The following is a 27,525-nucleotide window of genomic DNA, read 5'->3' on the forward strand; positions in this document are numbered from 1 at the left end:
ACGTAATGACTTGCCTTCCAGTGCTGGTTATGAAACAGACAACATGGCTCTTTGCTCAGCAAACAACCAAAGAAATCCATCAGTTCCTCCCTGAACAAATGCATAGCTTTGTAACGTGTCCAATCTTTAGACCAGGTTCCTCATCCCAAGTCCCCGAGGAACGGGGTCCTGCCATTTCTAGAACTGTCTCTGGTCCCACGCTGAATGAAATGGCTGAATTGCCTCCTCAGTATTCAGTCCAGTCATGAAAAGTCCTGCTAATGACTTCGTTATTTGACTCAGATGTGTTGAAGCAGAGACACATCAAAAACTTGCAGGACACTTGCCCGAGAGGACTGGATTTGAAGACAACTACTGCAGATATTTGAAAAGCAAAGTGAGTGACCAGTCTGCTCTGTAAAGAAGGTTTTCTCTTTCACAGGAAATGAAAGGTGTATTATTTTCATCATGTGGATGCCTCAACTGCATGAAAGAGCATCTAAAAAAAGTCTGAAAATCACATTGTATGTAATTATTTAGCTTTTTATTGCATGAAATGCGTATTTAATTACCTGGAAACCAGCATTAATTCTGACTCTCACAGACCTTTTACTTCATCTTTAAGAAGTCATCCTATTCTCTAGTCTGGCCATTGCCTTTCTGTGCAATTCCACTTGATTCTCATCTCCCTCCAGTGCTCCGTTTGGGATTTCTCCCATAAAGCTCGATTTGTTTGGCCGAATTTCAACCAAGATAATTAGCGAACAGAAGGAAAAGTTGTGAACGATGATGTTGATCTTCTGTGATGTTTTGTAATTGTAGTTTGCCTGTAGTTTTAGCATTGACGCTGTTCAGTCTGTGTTGGCCATGCCTCCAAATATTGAATTAACATTAACAACCATCTTGTTTGGTTCGGCACTTCTGTCTTGGTAGTGGAAGATGGTTGTATACAATATCCGGTAAGCTTCATAGTGTCGAACTGTCACATTACATGTGTCAGGGCCAAATGTTAGTGATTGGGTATTGAAACTTCAACAGAGTCCACACCTCCAGTAATCAATTGTTTTCAAACAGTCGAGGGTCCAGATCCTCTGTACAAGGCAACACATAAAACAAGGGGCTGGTTTTTACCACCTATCCTCCACTTTTTACTTGTATTAAATGGTACTGACTGAACCTGTTATATGAATAAAAAGAACCTGCCTGCATGTCAATCAGTCTTCACTCTCCACCATGGGCAAGAACCCAAACGCCATCTAAGAACACCAGTGAAGTGTTAGAAAATGGAAGAAGCAGAAGATGATGTCAATCTCCCTTGAACTATGGCTCCATATAAGATCTTATGTCATGGGAGGACCTGGCCAATTACCTAACAAGAACTGGGACCACAGTCTCAAAGAAGACCAGTCTGAATTAAAATACTCAAGCCACCGAATGTCCAGGCCCGTCTGAAGTTTGCCAATGACCATCTGAGAAGGCACTGGAGAAGGCTGAGTGGTCAGATGAGACCAGAACAGGACATTCTGGTATGAACTCCTCTTGCTGTGTTTGGCAGAAAAAGGATAAGTACATCCCTGTAACTCCATCCAAACCTTGACGCATCAACATGGAAACATCGCGCATTGGTGTGTTTTCCTGCTAAGGACGCAGGACAATTGCGTTGTATTGAGGAGAGTATGGATGGAAACATCTTTGGAGGAAACTGAAAGTCTGAAAAATATTCATATGAAGGAGAATCCCTGCTGAAATGTGTGTAAACCTGATCAAGAACCAATGTTCAACCTGTGTAATTGGGAATATGTATTTCATTCAATACAATCCAAATTAAATATTTTAAAATCACTCAATGTGATTTATAGCTGATTTTACTTAGGTTCCGCTGGAATAGTTAAAGTTTACCCATAAAAATTAAAAACCTCTTATTTTTTAAGAGGAGAAACTTGGAAATTGGTAGTGAATCAAATATTTATTTTCCCCGTAGTGGATCAGGCAAACAACAACAACAACAGGCGCAGCCACTTGTACATCTTGTTCTGTTCAGGCAAAAGCAAACCCATGTTGGGGAGGCAAACGACAACCTGCCTGTCTTCTCTGCCGTGTTAATGGTGATAGATCAGGCAGGAAAGCTCCTCAGAGTGATCCTGACACAACAGCTGAGAAGCTCGGACTTGATATATAAGGGGCTAGGCCGGAGCTGCTAAAGTGGTGGTGTTGCTGACACACCAGCTGCATCAGATACTGAGAACAAAAGTTGAAAACAAAGTGTTCATTTGGGAACAAAGTAGATAATTGAAAGGACGAAATGTGCGGAATAGAGAACGGTCACAAGGTCTACGATTCTTTACAAAGTTAATCACACCCTCTGAACTGTTTTTACAGCTAAAATCTTAAAAGTGTGACCTCTGTTTCCGTTTAGCCCCATTTAATTTGATGGCCCTAAATAACAGAAGTGCACAAGTAAGTTTTATCGGCTTGTTCATATAGATTTGCAACACAGCAAGCTTATCAGAACTAAGATTTTGGAACAAAAGGACATTCAAATATTTGGGAAGAGCAAAAAAAAAAAATAAGAAAAAAGAAAATCTTCATGAAATAAACTGCATAATCCTTTTTTCATCCAATAAGAACATTTGCATCCAAAGAGGCCTGCGGAGAATAGCTCCAGCTCCCTTTTACGTAAATAAGGGGGTCAAAGTGAAATGTCAAACATCCTGCCTCGGGCTCTAGCTTTGGTCACAGCAAATCCCTCAGGACTCTTCATGCATCTTCTCCATATTGTTTTAAAAAGGGACAAATGGATAAAAATCCATCAGAATGAATGAATGTGCACCTTTGCATTATCATCTCCTTAACAGCCATTTGTTCCTCTTTGTTCATTGTCAAGTGTCAGCCGAGAAAAGCTGCAGCAGGATGCAGATTAACCATCACATGCAGCAAATGTAAGCACAGTTTGCTTACGTAAGTCCGGGAAAACATCGGATATGGCCCACTGGCAGCAAATGAAGAGGAAAAGACCACTGAATGTTTCCAGGCCCATCTGAAGAAAAAACTACTTAGCCAAGTCACTGTATCTATATTTTGAGAAAAATATTTGAAATCATTTTTGGAGAGTCTTATGTAAAACTGCATTAGCAGAAACATGAAACATCTAAATGAGCCACGTTGTTCTGTGTGGAAGAAAGTATCACCAGGATTCTGTTACTTTATTTCATGGCAAACAGTATGAACCCTTGATAGAGTTTTCTTTCCTTTTTTTTTTTACATTGCAACTACAAATGTATTTTATTGAGTGCAGGGTTTCCCATAGTGCATTCAAAGCCTGGCGGGCCACCAGGCTTCACTTGTGCCCACACCAGGCTTAGCGTTGTTTATTTATTTTAGTTTTTTTTTTTTTATTATTACCTTTTTTAAAAGACTTTACAGTTGGTGTTTAGGGATTAATCTTCCAGTCTTCCAATAATGCATAAGTATCAAGTGATATTTTCAAATTTCCTGTCAATATTAAACATTTTTTAACTCAAAAACACCACTTGGTCCTGGATGAATGACTGCCCACGCGCCCCGAGCTCCAGCCTTAGCAAGTTTTCTGGGGGAAACCCTGGAGTGTGCATGTAATAGAACAGGAAAAAAAATCAGATTTGCACTTTTTACAAGGTGAGAAAATTAACAATATACTTTTTGTAAGACAAAATCAAATATTGCATTATGGAGAAGGTGCATGTCTAATCATTAGTAATCATTGAGAAAATGCCATCATATCGCCTGGCATGAGCAAAAAACTGGTTAGCATCTAGATTTTTGTACTCTTTCATGGCTGCTCCAGTGTAAGGGAGCATGCACTTCATTTATTCATCTTAACTTCTTCTCCTTGTGTTCTGATACTTGGGTACTACGTAGTAATATAACACCAGGAGAACCTGTGTGTGTGGCTCAGCCAACTCCACTCTGGAGACAATCGATATGTATGTCTTTCAGGGAGAGAAAAGACAGAATGAGCTCAGGGACATAATTATAATGACCCAGTAGATTCTTTTTGAGCTTCCCAAGAGAATTTGATGAAAAAAAAAAATTTGTAAAATGATCTCAACACGTGAGGTTGAGTTGACCCAGGGGGCGACAGTCTTCCTGCTAATTGGGGCAGCTCTGCCGTTAACTCGTGATCTTAGCTGTGATCTTGTTTCAGGGGGAACTCATCAGACCTTTCACTGTCAAAATATATGAGCAGATTTAATGGAGCACACACTGACCCAGCTGGAAACGATGTGCTACCAGCTTCAAGCCAAAACTATAAAACGTTACAACGCAATCTCCTTTACGCTTTCAACAAAGTTGAAAAACAGTCTTACTTCAGTAATATGCTTTAAAAACATAAATATATGATTAACAGTGTACTTTCTTTAGACTTTTATATGACATATTTCAGCATCCTTGGCTCATGGATGGATAAATAGATGAACAGTAAGATTACTAAATTCATATTGCTAAAATAAAGGTTTCAACTTGTTGGAGTTTGTATGTTTAAATTCTAATTAAATGTTCAATTCGATATACTTTTTATCTTCCCTTGGCAAAGACTTTTTTTAAACGTTTACAACTAAATCAGCTTTGATTGCAAATATCTCGCACCAAACAATATAGAAAATACAACCTCTAATTTCATAGAACTTATTTTGCTGATAAAGATGTGTTTTACCTGTTGATTATAATTCCTAAAACATAACTGTATGCATTTAAAAATCATGCTATTGCAATAAAAATAAAATAATTATTTATGCTTTTGAAACATTTTTACCATCCTGCCAACATTTATAGATGTTGCTGCATGCACAGGTGCCTGACACATAAATAATGCTGATGTATTGTTACATTTGTAACCAATACAGTTTAATGTTGATGTGTTTCTCACTGTCTCCAGGAGGCCAGACTTCTTGGCGAACACAGCCAAACATAAGTGCATTCTCAGCCCTCTTCTTGCATTATTTTTTTTTTTTCTACTTCTGCCTTCAAGATCTGTGTAAACAGCCGGTGGGTCTGGTGACATGAAATTAACTACATAAACATACACGGACAGGAGGATGATTGGTAGGGGTGCAGAAATGTGGCTGCTGCACCCAGTGTTTATGAAATCTCAGATCTGCTGAAGCGACATTCCTGCTTTGCTTAATGCACATGGCAAAGACAGCGGTGAAGGCTCTCTCGTTACCACAGGTGTTTAAATAAATGACTCTGTGAATCATCAGACTAGGAACATCGTCGGGCTGCGGCTAAAAGAGCCTCCCCTTCATCAGACGACCTAACGAACTAATAACCATTTATCTTGGAGCCAGCAAATGATACTCAGCACTCTCAGGGCTTTAAATGTAATTTAGTTTTTTGCTGGAGTCAGTGCTGAGTAAGAAGATGTGCACTTGCGCCATGGCAACACTGTTTCTTGCTAAGCTGAGTAACAGGACACAGCTACAACAGGAACACGTTGATCCAGGGGTCAATCCTTGCTGCTTTATTGCAGGCCCCTCTTAACGTAAAGAAGACCCTATTTTTGGAGCGTTCGCCCCGTGGATTGTGTTACACCACTGTGCAAAGTGCGAAACGTTCAAACGCTAACAAGATGAGAGCGGCACCAGTTGCCTCAAAGTCATGCCTCGTGATGCAGCAGCTTTCAGGAAACCTGCTTTCAACATGTTATATTAGTTCAGGATGAAACGCCAAAGGGGAACATGATTTGTATATTTTTATCCTGTCATTGACTTCCTTTAAATTTAGTTTGTGTGTTACTCTGTGGCACAAGCTGTCTCTGTTCCCGCTGATTGGCTTCTTTACGTCGAGTGAACCGAGGTTCTTCAGAGGGACAAGCCGAGATCTGAAAAGAGGAAGCACAACAGGGAGGAGGCTTGCTAAATACAGGAAGTGAGACTATTCTAAGTGTCTGCACCAGACAAAGCTCTCATCCTGTCCCCTGTGCACTCAGAGCATGCAGCAAATTCACTATAACATCAAAAGGTTGTCCCTATTCATTCAGAAAAAAAAATACAAAATTTTGAATTTGGACTGAACACCGAGTTTATAAGTCCAAATGTGAACCATCAATCAGTATAGCCCAAAAAGTCAGTGGAGCTTAAGTAAATTAAGTTTAACAGTTTTAGGGGTTAATGCATCAGCCAACGCAGCACAAGGTGAGTCAACTTAATAAGGAGCAACCTTCAGCCTACTGGAGTTGTATTTGCACTTTCATATTCTGCTATAGTGGCATCCCATCTATCTGATTACAGTATTTCCAACTCTGCTATTCCACATTTTAAAGGATGTTTTAGAAGTTTCAGTTTTGCTGGTCTGAGTTGCTTTCAGGCGCTCCCCACCTGCAGAGCCTGCAGCAAAGCAGAACTTAGATAATAAAGGATCTGGACATGCACTCACAAGCACAACTATTGCATGTATATCCAGAAAGGGTTTTCAACACAAGGGTGAGTAGGCAGGAATTAACAACGCCTGAATCATCATCTGAGGCTCTCACTGAGGTTTTTGTGTAAGACAGCTTAGAAACAAAACTCAGGTGACGTGAGATGAGAGACCACACTGCGTGAACTGATCCTGATGGTGACCACAAGACGTACAGCTTTTCATGATGGGTTGCTGCATAATACCTTGGTTTTATGTAGATGAAAAACTTGCCACCCTCTTTTTATGTTACTAAAAACACAGTAATCTTTGTTGCTTCTGTCAAACGACGCTCCCTTTCTGTCCCAATGCATGGAAAGTCAAAGTCAAGTAAAGACCAAGAAACTTGTGCTAAACAGTTCGGAAGATGGGAAAACTTCATCCTGTACAGCAGCTGTGATTTGTTTATTTTGTATTTTATAGACCATAAATGTGCTTATTATATTTCTACAACTTATAAAGCACTTAGTAAACAGTGGCACTAAAACTAACTTGACTTTGACTAATTCTATCAATTTATACCCAAATTTTGTACACGTATGTCACAGTTTTATTTCCATGTACTAAACAATTAGTTTAATTATCAAGACAGTCCGCTACTTTAAAAAACTACTACGAAAAATATACATTTCTTTGAACTCATATGTAATTAATTTAAATTAATTTGTATAGAACGTTTTGAAGATTTTACTTTATAGTTATCTTCAATGATTAAGGTTCTGATGGGTTATTTAACCCCTTAACTGTGTAATACTGACACTTTATTATTTCATTTGTGTAAATAAAACCATTTTGTGTCTGCTGAACTATCCACTCTAAATCAGCTCAATTTTATTAGTATCTGGGAAATTTTAAAATAAAAAAAAACTATTAAGGTAAAAATAACAACAAAAAAAACTCAAAGTTTTCCCGTAAATTTATTTGTCTTTCATTTACTGAGACCATATTCCCATTGTTTTTGGTACTAATGGTTGTCTTTGTCACTTCATAGTGTTTTAATTTTGGTTGTTAAGAGATATTTTTGACAGTAATGCCCTCTAAAGAAATGTAATTATTTTTAACTGCATTGTTAAAGTGTGTTCTTGCACCTCTAACACTATGATGCCACATAAAATTATGCAACCACATGCACAAGTCCTCAAGCATTTGGTTTTTTTGGGCATGATGTTTTTATGTTATTAACTCCATATGAATCAAACTAAATAAACCAGAGACATATGGAGGTTTTTTTGTGGGTGCCAACACTAACGACAGCAACTGCAAAAACAAAAATAATAACGTCACCTCCGAAATGATCCTGCCAGCAGTCCTGTCCGGTCAACAACTAGAAGTGTTTGGAGAACTCTATTAAACTAAAAATAAGACAAAGAAGTCCCTGAACTGTTGAGAGGATGAAATTGTATATCAAAGACAGATGGTAATAAGTCACATATGTTCCCAAATGCTGGTACCCTGCCGGCATGCCCAGGTAGGCCCCATATGGGGAAAAAGAGGACAGACCAGATGGGTCCCATATGGGTTTGTCCGCGGGTTCCACGGTGGCCCCACATGGGTTTGCCCATTTAGGGTCCATGTAGGGCCCACATAAGCTGTGGCCCTACATGGGGGCTTTGACATGTGGGGCCACCGTGGAACCCGCGGACAAACCCATATGGGACCCATATGTCTGTCCTCCTTTCCCCCATATTGGGCCCATCTAGGCATGCTGGCAGGGTAACAGATCAGAACATAGCACCGTTTCAAACTTTATTGAAATATGGTTCCAGGCTTATATGACACTCATACTGTTGAAAATTGATATCAAATACTTGCATTTAGTTTTCAAATTGTAATAAATTTCTTTTGTATTCTAAATTTCTTTTTTGTAAGCTGGTTGGAATGAACCTGAAAGAAAATCCTGAACATTTGACTATAAATAGAGAGAAGCACACTGTCTTAAGCCAAAAAGACAAGTTCAAACTCGTCTTCTCTTTCCCACTTTGTTGCCAATGCAAGGGCGCACACACACTCTCTCTCTCACTCACACACACAAGCGCGCACACGCACGCACACACACACTCATGCGCCCCCACAAATGTGAAGAAACTCTAGAATTCATGACATCTGCACAGAGAAAACAAAACACACCCGCCATGTGCAGCCAGGCGGAGGCGGAGCCTTGGTTCTGACTTTTAACAGATGATGTTTACTTCGTTTTTCCAGGAAAAAGGAGCACGATGTATGCTAAAGTTCGCACAGTGAAAAGGGAACCAAGTCACTAAACGGCTGAATTTTTATGAGCTTTGCTCCTGAAAGACCTAATTTTTACTTTTTATTTCATGTAAGTAAGGATAGAAGAAAAAAAATTTGTATCTGCTGCAGCTATGATAATCAGTTCCAAATATAAAGTGCATTCTTTCTAGAATCCTTCTATAAGACATTTCACTCTAACTACTTAATTAAAACTTTATTTGACAACACATATTTTTTTAACAAAAACTAAAGTTGTAAAAGCAATACATTTCCAGGAATCAAGCCTTGCTAAAAGAAAAAGAAAAACAGGAAATAACTGCTGTATAACTGCAAAGCTATAAAAACGGCCATGCGACCTGACGACCTGCAGTTTCTTGGAAGCTCTGGCTCAAAGCCTCCTGTTCATGTGAGACTCACTTACTGTGTTGCACAGAGTGTGTAGAAAACATGCATTTTCTGTGCAGCCAGACATGTGTGTGCATGACAATCAAAATATTATGTTTCTAAATCTTGGCTATGCTGTGTGCCACGTGATTTTTTTGCAGCACGTGTGGAGAAATGGGAGGGGATATTCTTATAAGAATAAGTTCTTCTCTCCTGCTGTTTCTTGATACACGCAGGTCATATGGAACGCGTTAATCTGCAGCGCGCTAAGGAAGAAAACACAAAGCTACAAACATGTTTTACCACTTAAGCTTATTTGCAGCTCAGTAAACTCTTCTCAGTGTCACAGCAGTCATTAAAGCTGGAATCCCTGTTTTACTCGGTGGATTTTTATGACTTTCTTGAGCTTCAATTTTACTTCAGTTTTAGGTTTTCTCTTATTAACTAAGTGTATTTGCTCTTTTTCCCATGAAGCACTTTGGAGTGCTCTGTGTGTACAAAATAAATTTGACATGCGTAAAAAAAAAAAGTAGTTTAATTTTGACAAACTTAAGTTACCTTGTCGAGTTGCGTTCTCGAGTTATGGTTTATCTTGAAAATATCTGCACGTGTGTTTGTTACACATTGGAAAGCTGAGGAGTTCTGCAGCTAACAGGCGCTGACAGCTTGCTGGACTATGAATACAAGCAAAAGGGAAGAGATGAAATGAGGAACAGTCTTTAGCCTAGTAGCCATTCCATGCCATTGGAGAATTAAAAGTTTTAATCTTAGTACATGACAAAAAAAAAAGAAAAGAAAATTGGCTATTTGACAATTTTCTGAAGCAAAACCTGATTTGCAGGATGGTCATTGCTTTTGTGAGGTTGAATGAAGGTTGCATTGGGGAGTTCAATAAATCCCTGCCAGCTTTTCTGGCACGCATGTCCAGCAGGATGTAGACGTGACGCTCGCCTGCAGAGGAAGTGGGGCAGCAGAAACCATGACCAGAACACGTGAAATAGATTTGGTGCAGCTATTTGGTCAGCACCCAGACATCACAGCCAGACAGAACCTGCCTGTCCAGATCCTGGACCTGGGGATGTGGAATGTGACCTAATTTTGTCGCCAGGTGCCCAGGAAATGATAGCTTGAGGAGCAGGTATCGCCACACGCTTTGAGTCATTTAAGAGAGGTCACGCGTCCGAGGGAGGGACCGGCCATATTGGTCAGTGTGGGAGGGTGTGTACTTACTGAAGATCTTTCAGCACAGCAGAGTTATAACAAACAGAACTGACAGGCAACTCCTCTCTTAAAACTATGCCAATAATTAACTACAGCATTTTCTTAAATATAAAAAAGTGTTGTTTTTTTTAAAAGCCAAAAAATCAGTTACTAAAGTTTTTTAATGATTTTCCAATGAAGCAAATAATCATGATATGAAGTGAAGCCAACATAAGGAGTCCAGCGCAACATCAGTCATGGACATAGTGTCACATTTTTATGTGACACTGCATCTGCAGAGCTTTTACAGGACAGATGTCACTTTGACGGGACACTGATCTGGACACCGTAAGGAAGTAATCATTTCACGATTCATTTGTAAGGCAATGCAGGTTTATTTGTACAGAACAAAGCATTTCAATATGCTTTACATGGCAAAAACACTTGGAGTTGCAGCAAAAAGATAACCCTTGTATTGGTTTCCTCAGATTCTATTACTTTTTGTTACTTTGATTTGGTCTATTACATAAAATCCCAACAAAATTAATCAATTTTGCAGGACAAAATGGTGAAAAAGATCAAGGAGTGTTAAAATATTTGCCAGTCTCTTCAAGTGAAGCATTTAATGCGAAAATAAGTCTTACCCCTCTGTGAATAAATGTACTCATATTAAAAATTTAATTTAATCAGTGTGGGATTATGCTGCCATAATAATAGATGATTTTATTTGAAGGTTTTTCACATATCTTCGCCAGGTGCGACGAGAGCTTTATGCGCTCTGCTCATTTTTACCTACAGGATGAAATGTGCGTAGGATGTTAAAGCTAGGTTACTCATCTTACCTTAAATACATCCAACATGAACACATTTTCTTGAACACTGACACAAACAGGCTGTCCTCTTCAAACTGTTACCATGGTGAGGTGGCATGGTGCAGATTGATCTACTGAATGCAGAAACTGGGGCATAACGATAAGGCAGTAGGTATGGTATGCACTAAACTCAACAGAGACAGCACGCGGCAACAAGAAATGCAGCACACAGCGTTCTCACAGAACCATGTAATGTATGTTTACAATATATTTTAAGTCCCCTGGCCTTGAGTCAGGCTGACTGCAGTGAACGTTAAAAACGGATAAGAACCCACTTGATAGTAGGTCAGGATTCGCCTGGTTCCCTACTGACATGCTGAAAGACTGCAGCTACTTTTAACATTGTAATTATTTGCTCTCAACTTATCTGCTGATTGCTGCACCCCACCTCCACTGCTTCTGTCGTGCAAATGCCCTCGCTATCAACAAGGCTTTTTTTTTTAGATGTCAACTGAAAATATAAGTGAACTAACATGTCAGGCTTTGTTTACATCACGGTGTCATACTTACACACGGCACGCCCTGTACGTGCACAGAAAGGAAGAACGATTAGAAAATTTTCAGCGGCCTGCCAAGACGACAGACAGAAGCTGTCAACTTGACAGCTTGTGTCTGTTTTTCCATGTGCATCTTGCCTGACTGTCAAACTCCTTCCCTCTGCTCAAGCTCTACGTTGTAATGAAGCATGTACACCTCATATGTGAACTTTGACAAACTGATGTCATTCTGCAGGTTACCGTCAACGACCGCACAGCGCTGCAGATTTAGTTGATGGAAGTTTTTCTCTGCGCCACTGATGACCCAGGCATCGAGACCTTACTAGGTCAATATGACTAACCGTGTTAAGCTGAACATGTCGATTGAAGGTCAATAATTTCATTTTGCTACTTTAGAAATCTAGAAAAATATTAAAAGAGTGCTTAATTAACTGTAAATTCAAGTACTGATTGATTTCTACCTCTGTCAAATTTTTGAATGTGGGATTTTACAGGAGGCTGACTGAAGTAATCTGCTGGTGTTTGTGTTGTTTCTGATCATTTCGTGATTGTTGTTTATTGTTAAGGTCTTTCCGCATTCAATTTATTCCTCTGTGTTGAGTTTCTTTCTTCTGGCTGAGAAGCATGTGTTAGGTCTTTTCCCTTTTGGTTTGTAGTTCCTGGTTTTCTGTTTTGCTCCTTCTCATTTCTTCTCTCAGTTTGCTTTCTTTATCCTCCCCCAGTTGTTCGACGTGCCCCTGATCAGACTGACCTGGTCTCAAGGTCAAGGAAAGTATCCAAAGTTGGCTCTCGTTGGTGCCAAGCAGTTCAGAGGACTGACACAATCTTTCAACTTGACCTGAATAATGTAGTTTACCTAGGAGGATCGCCATTGACTGGATCACTTATCAGCCTCCTTGGTTGTGTCAAATAAAGGCCTGACCTGTATTCACTAAACAGATTTATGATCTGTGTTCCAGTGTAATATCATCTAAATAATATATTAAATTTATATTCTGAGTATAAATTTAATACCGCTATAATTAGTAATGGTATCAGAAAGTATCCATTTTCTTTCTTGGCATAATCTGAGAAAATATATTTTGCTTTCAAAGATGAAGTATTCCAGTTACACTACTTTATGTTTAAATTGGACATAATTCTGCAGTACATCAGAAAACACAAACTCTAGAGGGTTTTTTTTTTCTTCAGTGGTGGATTCTCCTCTTCAGTCTGCAGTTTTTAAACTTTAAATTGGGCAGTGGAGAAGAGAGAGTGAAACCGGGGGACAGGTTTTATTGGATATTTTATGACTCAAAGTTCATATTAGTTGAAGTATCTCAAATATTTCAGAAACATCAGCCAGTCCAAAACAAAACAAAACAAAACAAGGAAGATAAAAAATACTTTACAATGTTTGGCACAATCCTTTTTGTGCCAAACAAACAACAAAGACTGTGGAAGTTTCACCGGTTTTAATTTGCGTGTGAAGCATTTTTAGTTTCCGCATTGTCTATTCTGCTAAAGAATACAGCTAGGAACAAGTTTCTTTGTGGAGGTGAGGCATGTTGGTAGCTTCCTTCAACACTGGCTGCACTGCATGGGCTCTATGGAGCTCCAGGAATGCACTTGAGGAAGGCATCCTTGTCCTCTAAGGATCTGAGTTTGATGCTACAGCACAGCTCAGATGTTATTTGTAGATGTTAATAGCTCTGCACGCTGACACGTGCAGAGCTATTATTTACAATCTTAGATGCAAAAGCTATTCCTCCCACTTGAACTTTGTCACCTTTCATGTTGCAACCACAAACTTCAAAGATTTTATCAGGATTTTTTTGCGATAGACAAAATGAATAGTACACATAAAAGAAAACGCCACATATTTGTTGCAATTTTTTACACTTAAAGATTCAAACGATTGATGTGCGTGCGTCTTCAAGTACTGCTCTGAATTTAACTACATTCATTTCCTCATTACGATGGTTTCCTCCAATGACGGGGTTTTCATGTCGGTCGACAAAGCAGAGCACCTTTTTTTTTCCACTTGTGTTCCTTTGTGTCTTTTGTGGCTTCTGCCAAGTTGCAAATCAGACTTCTGCTTCCTTTTAACAACGGCATTCTTCTTTTGTGTCTCTCTTGTAGGAGTCAGATTAGTAGCATGCACAAAAGTGTGTACATGGTTGTCCTGTCGACAGATTGTCCACCTGAGCAGTGGATCTCTGCAGCTCTTACAATGCTACCATGAGTATCTTGACCTGTATCGTACTGTTTCTTTAATTAAAGTAGTCCTGAACAGGCGTGTCAGTTCAATGTCTTAGTAGATTCACAATTGTTCAATTCTCTTTCTTTTTTTTAGATACTGGCTTGTGATATCTTTTACAGAACATTGATATCTACCTGTAATATTTGTCATTTGCTCCTGGTTTTCTTAAAGCAAGGCTCTATTACAAAGCATAACCAAAGTCAAATTAATCTTGCTTGTGTGCACAAACATGGTAAATATTTTATACACTTTTTTTTGAGGCAGCAGTGACATCAAGCATCTGGTTTATTCTGGACAAATTGTTGTCACTGCTGCCTTCAAATGAGTCATGCTGCCACTGATATGGAAACTTTTATTATGACTGAATTATTCCCTTTCTGCTGAGCTGCACTTCCACATATTTTAATATTTGCTCAAGCAGTAGCTTCTTTCCAGGAACTTATTCAAGTTGTATCATAAACTTATCGACACAATCTCTTTCGTTGAAAGTGAAAGCGTTAGGAAGACTCATTTTGCCTCATGTGGTCAGAGATTTTTATTTTGAAAAGACGCATAGTTAAGATTTAATTCAGAAGCGTGTTCTGCCGTATAAAATATAGTTCATTATGGCAGATGTGTTCTGATTTTTACTATGCAGTGGTCAGCCTCCCTTTATGTTGTGGCTAATTCATTGCAGATTTGGAAAGGGCAGTGGGTGTGTGGGAGGAACACGAAGGAATGTGGAGTAAACAATGCTGTCCTTGATCTGGCATTGGGGCAGCTTGGTGCCTGCAGCACTCATCTTTATCAACACACTTATTTTTAGTGGAGCAGCTCAGCCTAATGGAGCCACCATCTCAGCTCACGCCCTCCATATTCAATGTTTTCACGGCCGCACCAAACGCTTCCTCACATGCAAAGGAAGGAAGCAAATAAAAGTGTTTTTTTTTTTATTTAAAGCAGGAAACTGCTGGGAATTCCTCAGCACTAGATTTTCAAGGTGCAAATTTCCTGATAGTACCATCTATAGTTTCTGTTGAAACGGTGCACAAAGCATCTGAGCTTAATGGTTCGAACACTGCTCAGATATTATCAGATAACTTTGAACAGGATTGTGCTGAAAAGATATAACTTTGTCACTTTTTGAAGATTAATTGGTTTCAAAAATATTCAGCAAACACCAGGAAAATATACATTGTTGTGCTCACATGACCCAGGTTAGTTTAGTCAGATATTTGAAAAAATTATATTTTGTGTATATTTTATTCAAATTTTGTGCTTTATAAACAGGACCTGTTTTGCCCCTATTCTCAAGAATCACTGCCTAAACTGATTGAAAATTGACACATACCATAAGAGACGGAAGAAAAAGAAATGTTAAATCAAGAATCAATACAAGCTTTGCTCTATTAACTTCAGTATCCGAATCACCTTAGCAAAACTGTCTCACTACATCAATTCACATATTTTTTTCGTAAAGCATGCCTACAATTTTTGACAGGAAATCCAGCTTGGGAAGCTGACACTTTACAACACTTTACACGATATTGTTTGAAAATCACCCAATCCAGGAGCGTCATTCATTTTCCTCGCCACTAATTGGCTGTACCCCAAAAACACCAGTAAGGAATACTGTAGATGTTAGCTTCTGTGATAGCGATAGATCCACTGTTTGGACAACCTATAGGGGGCAGTAATACTCACTTTTAGAGGCGATATGTAGTATTTGCGGCTTTTAGGAGTTTTCAGGGTGGCTGTGGTTCATTATCACCTCAAATACTTGAGATCCACAATCTACTTGATTTCTGCTCCAGCAGTAGTTGTGTTTACCACGGACACTCTGTGACAGATGAGTGTTACTGGTTTCATCTGGTACTGGACTTTCGGTGCCTGTGATTTCCTTCTTGAGATCTCTTACAGAGCCATGCTGCATATGAAGGGCGAGGCACTGAAAGGAAGCTTTTAATTGACATCACATGTCTGGAATCTTATTCAACTTTACACTGCAGATTAACCCAAACTTAACACACAATGCAAACAAAATAACAAAACTGAGTCAAGAAAAAACAAAACAGGCCTCTGCCTTTGTTGAAAAACAATAAAAAGACATTGTACACTTCTGATGGTGTTATGTAACGGGACTGATCAACCAATCAGAAGCAGATTTGGAGTAACTTAGGAGCTATCTTACTTTCTGGAAATGTTTCAATTTTCATCTAGTTTTAAAAATGTCATCAATCTATTACTGCAGCTAAAATACTCATGGCTGCACCTATTTTCAAACGATTAATATTCAGAAGCATTTAGTCAGTATATGCATTGAATAAAAAAACACATTCACAAGTAAGGCTTGATTTACAATCAACAGTCTGATGTTCAAAGGTGCAATTAGTTATGAATCATTTTGCAGCTTTCTAAATTTGTAAATTAAGAAAGTATTCATAAGGAAAGAGCCTGACAGTTGCTATGCCAAAACATTTGGGCATAACAACTTCACATACATCTCACATTTAGAAAGTCCCAGGATGCCACATGTGCAAATAATAATCCACTGACAATAGGAATAAAATAAATTACTGTGTTGCTGTGGTGACTGATAAGTGATGGTATTAAGTGGAAGTGGGAAGAACAAATTAAATTCTGCTTAAAGGTTCCAAAAAACCTTTATCTGACTCTGATTGACCAAAGAACCAGGTGGGCTAAAATCTTTAGGTCCAACTGGTTGGGATCAATTGTTCACTTCAGAAGTTGGCACACCAGCTGTCAAGAGTCTTTAAAAGTTCAAATTTAATCAAGTTAATTTATGACCGCTCAAACGATCAGGACGTTTCTTTGCTTGGATTGGGCCTATCAGCTGTGCACTGACAGTTAAGCATTTACAGATAAAAGGTTCTTTGTCAAATGTTTCTCAGACTTTGTTCACTTGACCTTTTGAAAGGAGACACAAGACAAGCTTAACCAAGCACCTTATATTAAATAATTGGCTGCTATCAGTACTGACTTTATACTATCTGATTTCCATGAACGAAGGCCACTTCCCTGAAAGCTGGGTTTCATCATCTCCAGCATCATATGCTCTTTGTTAGGCCCATTACAAAGAGCATAATATTAATGCTCTTTATCTTAGATTATCATTTCACAAAGTATGATGTGTCAAACTTAAAAAGGAAAGTGGATCTTTAATAAAATATTTTATGTTTTTATGATTTTTCTTTATTTTAAACTTATGGTGGATATGTCAGATGAAGTCTGCAGTGACCGCTGTACGGCCATGTGGTATTAAATGTCCAGAATGGGTTTTCATATCAGAATCAGAATCAGAGGAATTTATTGTCATTGTCAGAAAGACAACAAAATTGCAGTTCCAGTTATATTTTGTCACAGCACTGATTCACAGTCAGACTAGTGACCCTGTGCCACCACCTGAAAATGTTCTGGGTCACAGACCTGGAACATAAGACAGTAGGCTGGGCCTGGCACAGAGCTGTAGTAAGGCAGGGCTGGATCAGGTATGACAGTGAAAGAAAAAGAACACACCCTCTAATTGGTCTGATTAGAAAATACCTGCAGTATTGGATCAGACAGTCTGGGTACTGAATACAAATACACTACTCTCACCTCTTTTGTTCCCATCTCATTTTCCACCAGACCATCTGGGAGTTCTCAGAGACCAGATGAGCACCTGTTCCACGTGCTGATTGTTTAATTCCCTCCCATCCTGGAACTGGGATTTTTTTCTTCCCATGTGTAATCCTGGTGAGGAACTGGAACATCAGAGATTAGAACATAATTAGGTTGTAGCCATCCGGTGACCGGAGCCTGACTGTGCTTTCTTGGCTTTTTCTAGCTTGGCACACCAGTCAGACTCATTAGGTTTAGTGCCGCTCACAAAGACATTTTATATTCGGACCTCTTGATATATTTAAGCATGAATGAACCAGTTCATCAGAGTCCTCTGCCACTTACAAACCAGCTTTTTTTTTTTACGTTTTGTTAAAGCTCATTGTTCACAAAACCAGCAACCTACAGTGCATGTTTTTTTAAGTATTATATTTGGCTTTATTTGTTTATATTTTAAATAATGAATGTATAAATCCTTTAAACTGTTAGCTTATTTTTGTTTATTTGTTCAGTTTTTAATTCATTCAATAATTGAAAAATCATCTGTATGTAAAGAACAATAGTATCCAAACAGTATCTCCACCTCTTTTTTTTCTCAATTTGTGACATTTCAAACTTAAAGAATAAACAGTGTTTAAGTACAGACAGTATCCTGCTATGACAATGTGAAAACATGTTTTGAGACAAAAAAGTGTGTGTTTTTTTTTTATGTAATACTTCCATGCTTATTCATACCCTTTGCTATAATACTCATAGGGATCAGATATGAAGTGATCATCAATTTATTGAAAGATATAAAGTGATTCAGCAACATCAGATGTCCTGTAAAGCTCTGAGGTCTCCATGATTCTAAACATGCAGAAGAATCCTTTCTCTGGTATCGTCTCTGGGACTGGAGCTGATAGCTGATCTCTCTTGAGGAGTTCAGACACATTCATTTGATATTGCCATTGTTCCAATCATCTCAACAGGCTATTGTTAGATTCTCATGAAACAAATAATTTCAACAGGTTTTGAATAAAATGCTTCAAACAAAGCCTTCATCAGATCTGCACACTGCCAGCTGCAAATCTAATTTGATTTTTTTTTAAACATATTTTCTTAACTTTCCTTCTACCTTTTGTTTTCATCGACCTCATTTCTTCATACCTTCATCTGCAGTCTATTGTAATGCATTTCCTTGTGTAACAGAAACTTGATAAAGGATTTTACGTTTGTTCTACCAGGAGTCTATTTATACTCAACAGGAATGCGGTCCACCAATGGCATGTTCATATTACAAAGGCTTTGTAATAGGAAGAGTGTCTTCCATGTTTCGTGAATTTTAACATTTCAAAAATCAAGCTTTGACTGTATTTAGCACTTTAAAGTTTTATGAAAAAGTACGGGCATCTAAAGAGCACATTAACTATGAGCACAAATATTATCTATGAGCACAAACAATCTGTTACAGGAATGGCAAAGAGTTGTGACAGTTCGCATTACTGTGATCTAGATCTCGATCTCAAATCTAAACTTTGTTGGACTTTCTGTGCAGTACTTGGCCATTTTTCCATTACTCAATGTTAAAAAAAATCTAATTTTCAGCCATATGAGGCTGAAAATTCAATTTGCCTCAAGTTTTCCTAACTGCAAAATAGAGCAAACATCATCTACCTAAAGCATTTTTAAAACTGGTCAAGGTCGGTGCAATTTAAAACAAATTAATTGTACGTAAAATATATATTTTAAGAAATGGCTAATGTTTAGATCGTAGTTTGGATAAAGTGCCTCCATGGTCTGATGCACATCAACACAGGGACGGTGCCACAGTATATATTTTGTGTACTGTCAACACAAGGTTGTTACGACCAATAATATTTTTATGGTAACCGCCGTCTCAAAAAGAGATGATACTTCTTGCTATTTAACTCTTTGCAGATAAACACAGAATTGTATAAAAAAGTGGGACGGTTGTAATGTGTGAATATTAAAGATGTGCAAAGCTTTCCCAATACCTGAAAATGTAGTTATTATATTGATAACTCTGTGCCAACTGTGAGGACGGCGGGAAGAAAAAGTTGTTTTTCAACAAGTGATCACAGCATGTCAGCTGGTTCTATTTTGGAAAATGCCTTTAGGGACCATTATGACTGGAATAATAATTTTGTTGCTTCTCAAAATAATCTTGTGAAGACATGGACCTACAAAAACAGGAGAGGACACTTTTTATTGCTTTCCCAGCTGTGGTTTTCCTTTGACACCGTCCTATTTTCAGTCTGAACTTGGCCTTGAGTTGCCTCTCCATCAGCATAGTAAATGTTAGTATCAATGACAAAACTCTTGGATAGAGCTGTTTTGGCAATGCACCGTTACATCCACACGTGACGCACTCTATGTCACTTATCTGATGACATGCAGACTTGCTTGTTGTACGCATCAGAGATGTGAAATATTGAAACCACTTGATCTTTATTTATATTTTGTCACGATGCAAAATCTGATGTACATTTTTACACAACAGAACTAAACAAAGTAATGTTCATAACTTAGAAGCAAAAGAACAAACTTTTTTCCAAATAAAAATCTGAAAAGTGTGTCAGGCATACATAATCAGTCAACATTTTTCAGAGCTACATTTCCTATTTTTCGTATATAAAATACTGAGGTGTTCAGGGTTGTGTCTGCCATCCTTGCACATCTGGAAACTAACAATTCTCCCATCTCCTCTCTGTAGAACAGATTAAGCTCAGTCACATCAGAAGGATCTGATCCTTTTATCAACTCTATGCAGTCACTATTAAAAGGGAGGATTCTCCCATTATGATACTATCATCATGGTTTATGATAACATTATGTTTTCATGGTTATCCTAGTTTTCCCTCGTGAACATTATATTGTATGGAGACCAAAATAATTACATGCATTATATTGCATGGAGACCAAAAAAATTACATTTTGTTAAAATTTTGCATCTTCTTCTGATTTCTTGAAGCTTTTGATAGTTTTCTTGTTGCCACTTTTCCAAATTCTCCCATCTGGGCAATCCTCTGCAGCGCCATCAAAGTTGCAATGGAGATATATGTCCTTACCCAACCTTCTTACCCAGAGCAAAGAGGTTTGACTAAAAGCCAGCTACACTTTTTAGTTTTCCATTTAAAACTATGAATTACTTTACTTCCACTTTACAAAAATCTTAATAAAACATACTGGATTCTGGTTATGAAAATTCTCAGTCTTAACCTTGTAAAGAGGTTAGGACATGAGAGATAACCAGATAAACAACATCTGATATTTGACAGCCTTTGCATTAGTATTTTTATTTTTTACATTACTAATCATATACTGTTGATCACTGAACAAAATAATATATGAATAATTTTAGCATCTGCAGTGTCTCTTTAAAAATACAAACACAAAACCCAACGGCTGCCTAATGATAACGTTGGCATATGCATAAAATAATTAAATTCATTGAAAAATGTATTTTTGTTGTTGTTTTTCTTGTATTCCCATCCCCCCCCGTTTTCTCTCCTTCCTCTTTGTCTGCTTGATCTCTCCTCGCTGCCATCTCTCCTCCCAGCGACAGCCGCTGCTCTCTGATTGGCTGTTTCTGATGTGGGGGCGGAGCTTGCCGAGTCCTCTGCTGCTTTTCTAGCTTCAAGATCAGCTCTGTCGTCAGTTTCGGTAACAGCTAAGCAAGGAAAGCGACAACAGTGTACGTTCACAAAAAGAAACAAACGTTTCAGTAGCTTAAACTGTTGGCTTAGTAACAGTAAATGAAACGTAAAAACACTTAGCTTAGTGTTGGACCTTGGTAGCGCTCTCCTCCAGAAAGGAAAAGGGACGATAAAACGGATTTCGACGGTGGTTTTGCTTCTTCCCCTTCAGCCCTTTGTTTTTCGCCGTTCCAGTCGAGCAGGTGAGCAACAGCGCCCCCCTGTGAAGACGACTGGAAACAGCCTGAGGATAGGGAGCCTAACAAACGGCCGAGCAGCTAGCCTTCCCTGCGACGTGGGTCTCCACAGCCCAGCCGTCCGATGCGGAATGAGGATGAGTCCCGCTTTGGAAGCCCTCATGCAGGCGGACGGGACTCCCTATTCGGCGAAGGGGGTGATGCTTGAGCCCTTCGTGCACCAGGTGGGAGGCCACTCCTGCGTGCTGCGCTTCGGGGAACAGACAATATGCAAACCCCTCATACCTCGGGAGCACCAGTTCTACAAAAACCTGCCTCTAGAGATGAGGAAATTCACCCCTCAATATAAAGGTAAGATACCAGCTTTTAGCCAAAGGATGCAGTAGGAAGAGTGCTATTGTTTTGACTGTATTCAATGTGGGTTTGTAATCAGGGCCTGCACAAAAATATATGCGGCCTTTAGCATAGTCTGGTTTGGGGTCTCATTTCCTGTTTTGTCTGCTAAACCACTAATGATGTCTTTTTAATGGGTTTAGCTTAATTTAGTTGTTCTTTTTGTTTATAAATGTAACTTTTTTTTTTTTTTTTTTTTACAAATATATAAGATGTAGGGAGTATTTAACATTTCATATATGATTTGATATAACAGCTGATCAAAGAAATGAACAAGGTTTGTCTCATCTAATGCTATTTTATTGGTGCATATCTAATAAATGAAAGCAAATTATTTGAAGTTTCAAAATACATTGTTGCAGTACAGACTAATTAACTGACCAAGTCCTCCACAAACTTGAGCGATAAAAATTATAAATGTAAGCTGAGCTGAAATGACTACAAATAAGTTAATCACTTATTTTTAATACTAAAGAAATTCAGACATTAAATATTTTAGAAATGCTTTTTGGCGAGTCCCCTTAATTAGCAGCTTTGTTCTCTTCTGTATTGTACTGGGTCTGGTTGTAATCGGTGGTTTAAAGAACATTGCGTACACAACCGGACAAATTCAGAGTGGATTGGATTCCTGTTTTTTTAAGTGCTATGTCAATCATTTTTTAAGATGCTGGTAGGCACATCTCATGTCCAGTGGGGAGTTTCAAATGGCAAATGAATGTAGGAACTGACTTCCAGCCAGGAGGATGTGTAGCCAGGGGTGTCTTTTAAAACATCTACAGTTTCAAGATAAGAGACAACCCCACCGCCTGGATCAAAAATAACTGGGCCACATCACCTGGAGTGGAGAGAGGAGCTCACAAGTCATTTGAGGAGATTCTAGTTTCAGAGAGCTTCACACACGCAGGCCTTTAATGAAGAGTGTAGCGTTTCCTGGTTGGAGCCAAGGCCAACAGGCTCACATTCGCACTCACAGACAATGACACCAAATGCATGCGAAAGCAGACGTCTCCTTCGGCCAAGTTTGACGGAGCCTGGGCTCATGAGTGGTATCTGACCCCTCGGTTATGCGGCTATAAAAAGATATGCGAGTGTGATTTAGATGACGGTCTTCTGGGCCTTTCGAAAGCACACCACGTAAACTAATGTTCAGAATTTCCTCACTTTTATCAGGAGGCATTGTCGGGAAATTTTATCTGCAATTAATGTATATAAAATCTAATGTTTTTAAAATTTTTACACATTTTTAGAAGTAAACAATGTCTTTTATTATTACTTTGGGTCAAGGTTCAGACTTTCAGGCAAATAAGGAAACAGTAGCTGACAATAATCTGCATTTCAGTCATTCTCCTAATTTAAACAGTCAGTTCGTGCCCTTGGGTTGTAAAAAAAGAAACAAAGAAAAAAAAAACTCATGTCTTCTTTGAAAAACTCCTTATCACAGCTTGCCAAGCATTCTATTGGATTAATTAGGAGTGACTCAGAAGTTCCCACAATCTCTGAGAGAATGATTACGTTCCAATTCTGAACAGGATAGTCCCACTGGATGAGTTTCAGAGGCGGAGCCGTTCGTAGGAAGAGGAAGAAGATTGCGACGGTGACGTCAAAGCACATGACATCAGCCGTCCTTTTCTCTACTCGCTACTTTAAGACGCTAAATATTAACAGAATACATGAATCACAGTGATGAATCAAATCCCTGGCCCTTTTGTTTATATCACTAGTTCTTTCTTTTCAAACGCTTTCTACCTCAAGTTTCCTTCCCCTTTTCTTTTTAATATGTGTCGGTCACTGCAGCTGCCATGTTTATTCTCAGTGCGACGCCTCCCCTCCCATCTCTGCAGGCACTCAGGGCCTTGTAGGGAGTTTTATTAGGAGGTGGTGTAGGCAGACTTGGCTGTATGTTTGTTGGCTGTATCACAAAAAATTAATATTGGGATCACGTTGCAAAATGTTCGTCATCGAGATGTTTTCATAAGTTATTTGTTGAGCTAGTTTCTAGTCAAATTTTGACTTTTGAATATTTGAGTATTGGTAAGAAGCATCTAACATAAAAAAATGCATAATTGTGATTATTTGTTTTTCAGCCACACTAACGAAGATGATCTTTTTTTTTTTTTGACTGGTCAGATGATGTGTAAATGTGTAACGTATATGGGGCTGAATTAGATTTTCATCTTGCAACCTTGAGTACAAACAACAAACTGTTTCCCTCTACCACAGTGTCTAAAGCAAATATAGTTAAAGTGAAAACAGCAAAAATATCAGAACACAACCAGAAAAGCAATAATTAAAATTACTTCTAAATGGCAAAATGTTTTCTATTTTGTTTTTGTAAGTCAGAAAAAAGTGCTTGGACAGTAGGCAGCAACCTAAGGAGTTGGTCACATTTCTTTTGGCAATTGTAAAGCTGTAACTTGATTTGGGTAGACCATGCAGAATGTCTATTTTTAATGTTTGTTTTGTATAAGATGTTGGTCATTAGTAAACGTCTCTTCCTCTTCTTGCAGGTGTTGTGTCGGTTAGTTTTGAAGAAGACGAGGAGGGAAACCTGTGCCTCATCGCCTACCCTCTCCATAGCGAATCTGGGGACTCGGAAAACAAAGACCCTTCGGCGGACTGCCAAGAACCCAAGAGCAAGATGCTGAAGTGGAGCAACAAGAAGCAGTCCCCGTTGCTGCAGGAGAAGGAAAACTACAGCAAAGACAGAGCCCGAAACAGCAGAAAGGAGGACAAGATCATGAGGTGAAGATGGTCGCTGAAATGAGACCGGTTTCTTCATATTCTGTATGCAGCTCAGGAGCTAAAACGTTTCTGTGTTTGTTCTCTCTGTGTAGCTATAATCGTGACGAGGTCCAGCAGCAGCAGGCTGAGGTTCTGTACTTCAGCTTGGAGAAAGGCAACGTGGTGTCACAGATCAAACACAACCCATGGAGTCTGAAGTGCCACCAACAGCAATTACAGAGGATGAAGGAAAACGCGAAGCATCGCAACCAATACAGTATCCTTTTTTATGAATAACGCTGCATTCAGTGACTCGCACGGAGATGCAACGCTCCATTCTTGGGGAAAACCAAATCCCAAGAAAAGAAAAAAACAATTGTAGCAAAACTTACTTATTTCTGTCTTTATTGGTGTGATCCTTGACTCCCCATCTCAGAATTTATTCTGTTGGAAAACCTGACGTGGCGCTACAGAGTCCCATGTGTGTTGGATTTAAAGATGGGAACCCGCCAACATGGAGACGACGCTTCAGAGGAGAAGAAAGCCAATCAGATCCGGAAGTGTCAACAGAGCACATCAGCATCTATTGGAGTGCGGCTCTGTGGGATGCAGGTAAGAGATCGGCTTAATTAGGTTGGAAAAGTCTGGAATTTGATTTCACTGTTCTGCACGTCTGGATTAAAATGGACAAAGAAAATGAGAGTGTACGTAAGAAAACAAGTTCAGCTCAGTAAATTAGAGCAAAATCAAAACTGTTAGGATACGAAAACATGCCACTAAGCATCCTGGGAAATGTAGTCCACTCCCAGAAACTACTACAATTTTGATGGCATATATTACTGTTTGTATTTATTTATCAGGGCTTGCAGCTAATGGAAACTAGAAAATTCAGTTTAGGATGTTGGATAGGATCAACAAAAAATATTTTTAGTTCAGAAATGTTAGCCTAGTTAAAGTTTTTCCTTATGTTGCATGTACAATATGCACACTTAGTTCTTTGTGATGATGTGCTATAGATTCTATGTTTTAGTCAGATCGATACTGAATTTTTTTTAATCAAGATTTTGTGCTTTATTCAAAAATTTTCCCTCCAGCTTGTGCACTATTTCAACTATGGATTTTCCTTCCACTGAATTTTACATTACTGTGTTAAGATGCATCATTCTGAGCAGCCATTTTCTTTAGCTCTGTCAGTTTACCCTGCTCTCAGGGAAATCTTAATATAAGATTTCTGTATTGAAATTTGTTTTTTGAATTGGTCTAATTACTCTGACTCACACGGACAAATATTTATCAGATGAAGAAAAAGACGAAAGCTGAGATTTGTGGGCCTTTAACCTGTTAGGAAAAAAATCTAAGGAGTTTAGTCCTTTTTCTTTGTTGATGGTATGACATGTTGAAATGAAAAGTGAATAAGAACCCTAACAGAGTGGATTTCTGCATGTCTCTGCAGGTGTACCAGTCAGACTCCGGCCAGCTAATGTTCATGAACAAGTACCACGGGCGAAAGCTGACCCTTGCTGGTTTCAAGGAGGCTCTCTACCAGTTCTTCCACAACGGCCGGCGACTTCGTCACGAGCTGCTGTCCCCGGTTCTGCGCCGGCTCCGGGAGATGCAGGCCGCCCTGGAGGCCTGCGAGTCCTACCGCTTCTACTCCAGCTCGCTGCTCATCATCTACGACGGCGACCCTCCCAGGACTCCCGCCAGACCCAGGCATCGAGGAGGGGAGGAAGGCGACGAGGACGAGCCATCTGATGAAGAAGAGGAGGAGGGTGAAGAGGAAGGAGCGTTTGGGTTCCCTCGCTGTTCCTCCACCAGCGCAGCCGGCGGCAGCAGCCGCTCCTCGCATGGAGCAGGAGAGGCCAGCAGCCCCGAGGTGGACGTGCGCATGATTGACTTTGCTCACACCACGTGTCGGCACTACGGAGAGGACAGTGTGGTCCACGAAGGCCAAGACAGCGGCTTCATCTTCGGCCTCCAGAATCTGATCACCATCATCTCTCAGCTGGAGGAGCACAGCACTGACTGAAGGCACATCGGAGCTGACCTGGTTTCAATTTTAAGCATGGGAGAAAAGTTCTTTGGAGCTACAAACCCCACTGCTTCACCCCCTGAGGGGCTTCATGCCTGAACAGGGGTCCCCTTGGTTGGACACCCCAGATGCCTCTCGGTTAGAGGAAGAGACTGCGAGGTTGATCCTGCGCTCTTGCTCACCTGCTGAAGGAAAGGGCTGCTACTGCCCTCCCTTGCACTTTTCTCTTTTATGAGACTGAGACTTTTACTTTGTGATACATGGTAGGAGCATTGTTGCATGAGACGGACGATTTTTCTACAGGTTCTCTCCTCTGACGTTGTAAGACCTCCCTCCTCCCTCTCCTCTGGTACAAATCGGTATCTTCAAGTTCTCTCTGAGAGAGAAAGAAAGAGGCAGAGACGTGTGAAGCTAATCTTAGGTAGGATGCTGCCGTGGTGCTTACCCTGTGATATCACCTCCTTTTTGTTAATGAACTGCCCCCCAACAGCAGAGCACAACTTAGTGGAGGAGTTAACTAGTTACCTGAACAAGCTGACCTTAGCTGGCTCGGTCAGCAGCCTTGTAGCAACGGACAAATTAAACATCTAATAAGGACTTTTTTGTGTTTCTATTGACGTCTTGTAAGAGAGATTGTTGTCTACCACGCACTTGGATTTAGACTTTTTTTTTCTTCTTTTTTTTGGTGGGATATTATTTAGGTTTAGAAGAAGGGATTTGCCTTTTACATTTTTTGTTCCTCCACTTCCCGCCTATATAAATATGTTTTGAAAAGGGGATTTTATTGCAGTTTCTTTTTGTCATTCATCTTCTTCCTCATTCCTGCAAATCTGACTTGAAGAGGATATATTGATAAGAACACTAGCTTCAGAGACTATAGACTATTTATTTGAAATAATTCTTTAAAAAAAAAAAAATGGAAACAAGCACATTCCTTATTACCACTTTAAATGTTCTGTCCTCCTGAGCGTCTGATTTATTGTTTTTTGCATACTTGTGTTAAGTGTCTTGGTAAATAAAGGCATTCATTGTGGTAAAATCCA

General features: G+C 39.3%; 1 protein-coding gene across 1 annotated transcript; it reads left to right on the top strand.

Moving 5' to 3' along the window:
- Positions 1 to 20,762: 20,762 nt before the first annotated feature.
- Positions 20,763 to 27,525, top strand: ip6k2b (inositol hexakisphosphate kinase 2b). Its single transcript, XM_008409868.3, has 5 exons — positions 20,763 to 21,687; positions 24,237 to 24,471; positions 24,564 to 24,727; positions 24,887 to 25,062; positions 25,904 to 27,525. The coding sequence occupies exons 1-5, from the start codon at positions 21,468 to 21,470 to the stop codon at positions 26,477 to 26,479; spliced, it is 1,371 nt and encodes a 456-aa protein (XP_008408090.1). The 5' UTR covers positions 20,763 to 21,467; the 3' UTR covers positions 26,480 to 27,525.

Source organism: Poecilia reticulata, chromosome 5, assembly GCF_904066995.2.
Source record: "Poecilia reticulata chromosome 5, P_reticulata-male-v2, whole genome shotgun sequence".
In the NCBI taxonomy this organism is placed as follows: Eukaryota; Metazoa; Chordata; class Actinopteri; order Cyprinodontiformes; family Poeciliidae; genus Poecilia; species Poecilia reticulata.

Bases quoted from the DNA above. Each gene is read 5' to 3' on its own strand.
- ip6k2b (XM_008409868.3), top strand. From the start codon at position 21,468: ATGAGGATGAGTCCCGCTTTGGAAGCCCTCATGCAGGCGGACGGGACT. The intron at 21,688-24,236 runs GTAAGATACCAG...CTCTTCTTGCAG, and splicing joins ATTCACCCCTCAATATAAAG to GTGTTGTGTCGGTTAGTTTT. The intron at 24,728-24,886 runs GTATCCTTTTTT...TCCCCATCTCAG, and splicing joins GAAGCATCGCAACCAATACA to AATTTATTCTGTTGGAAAAC.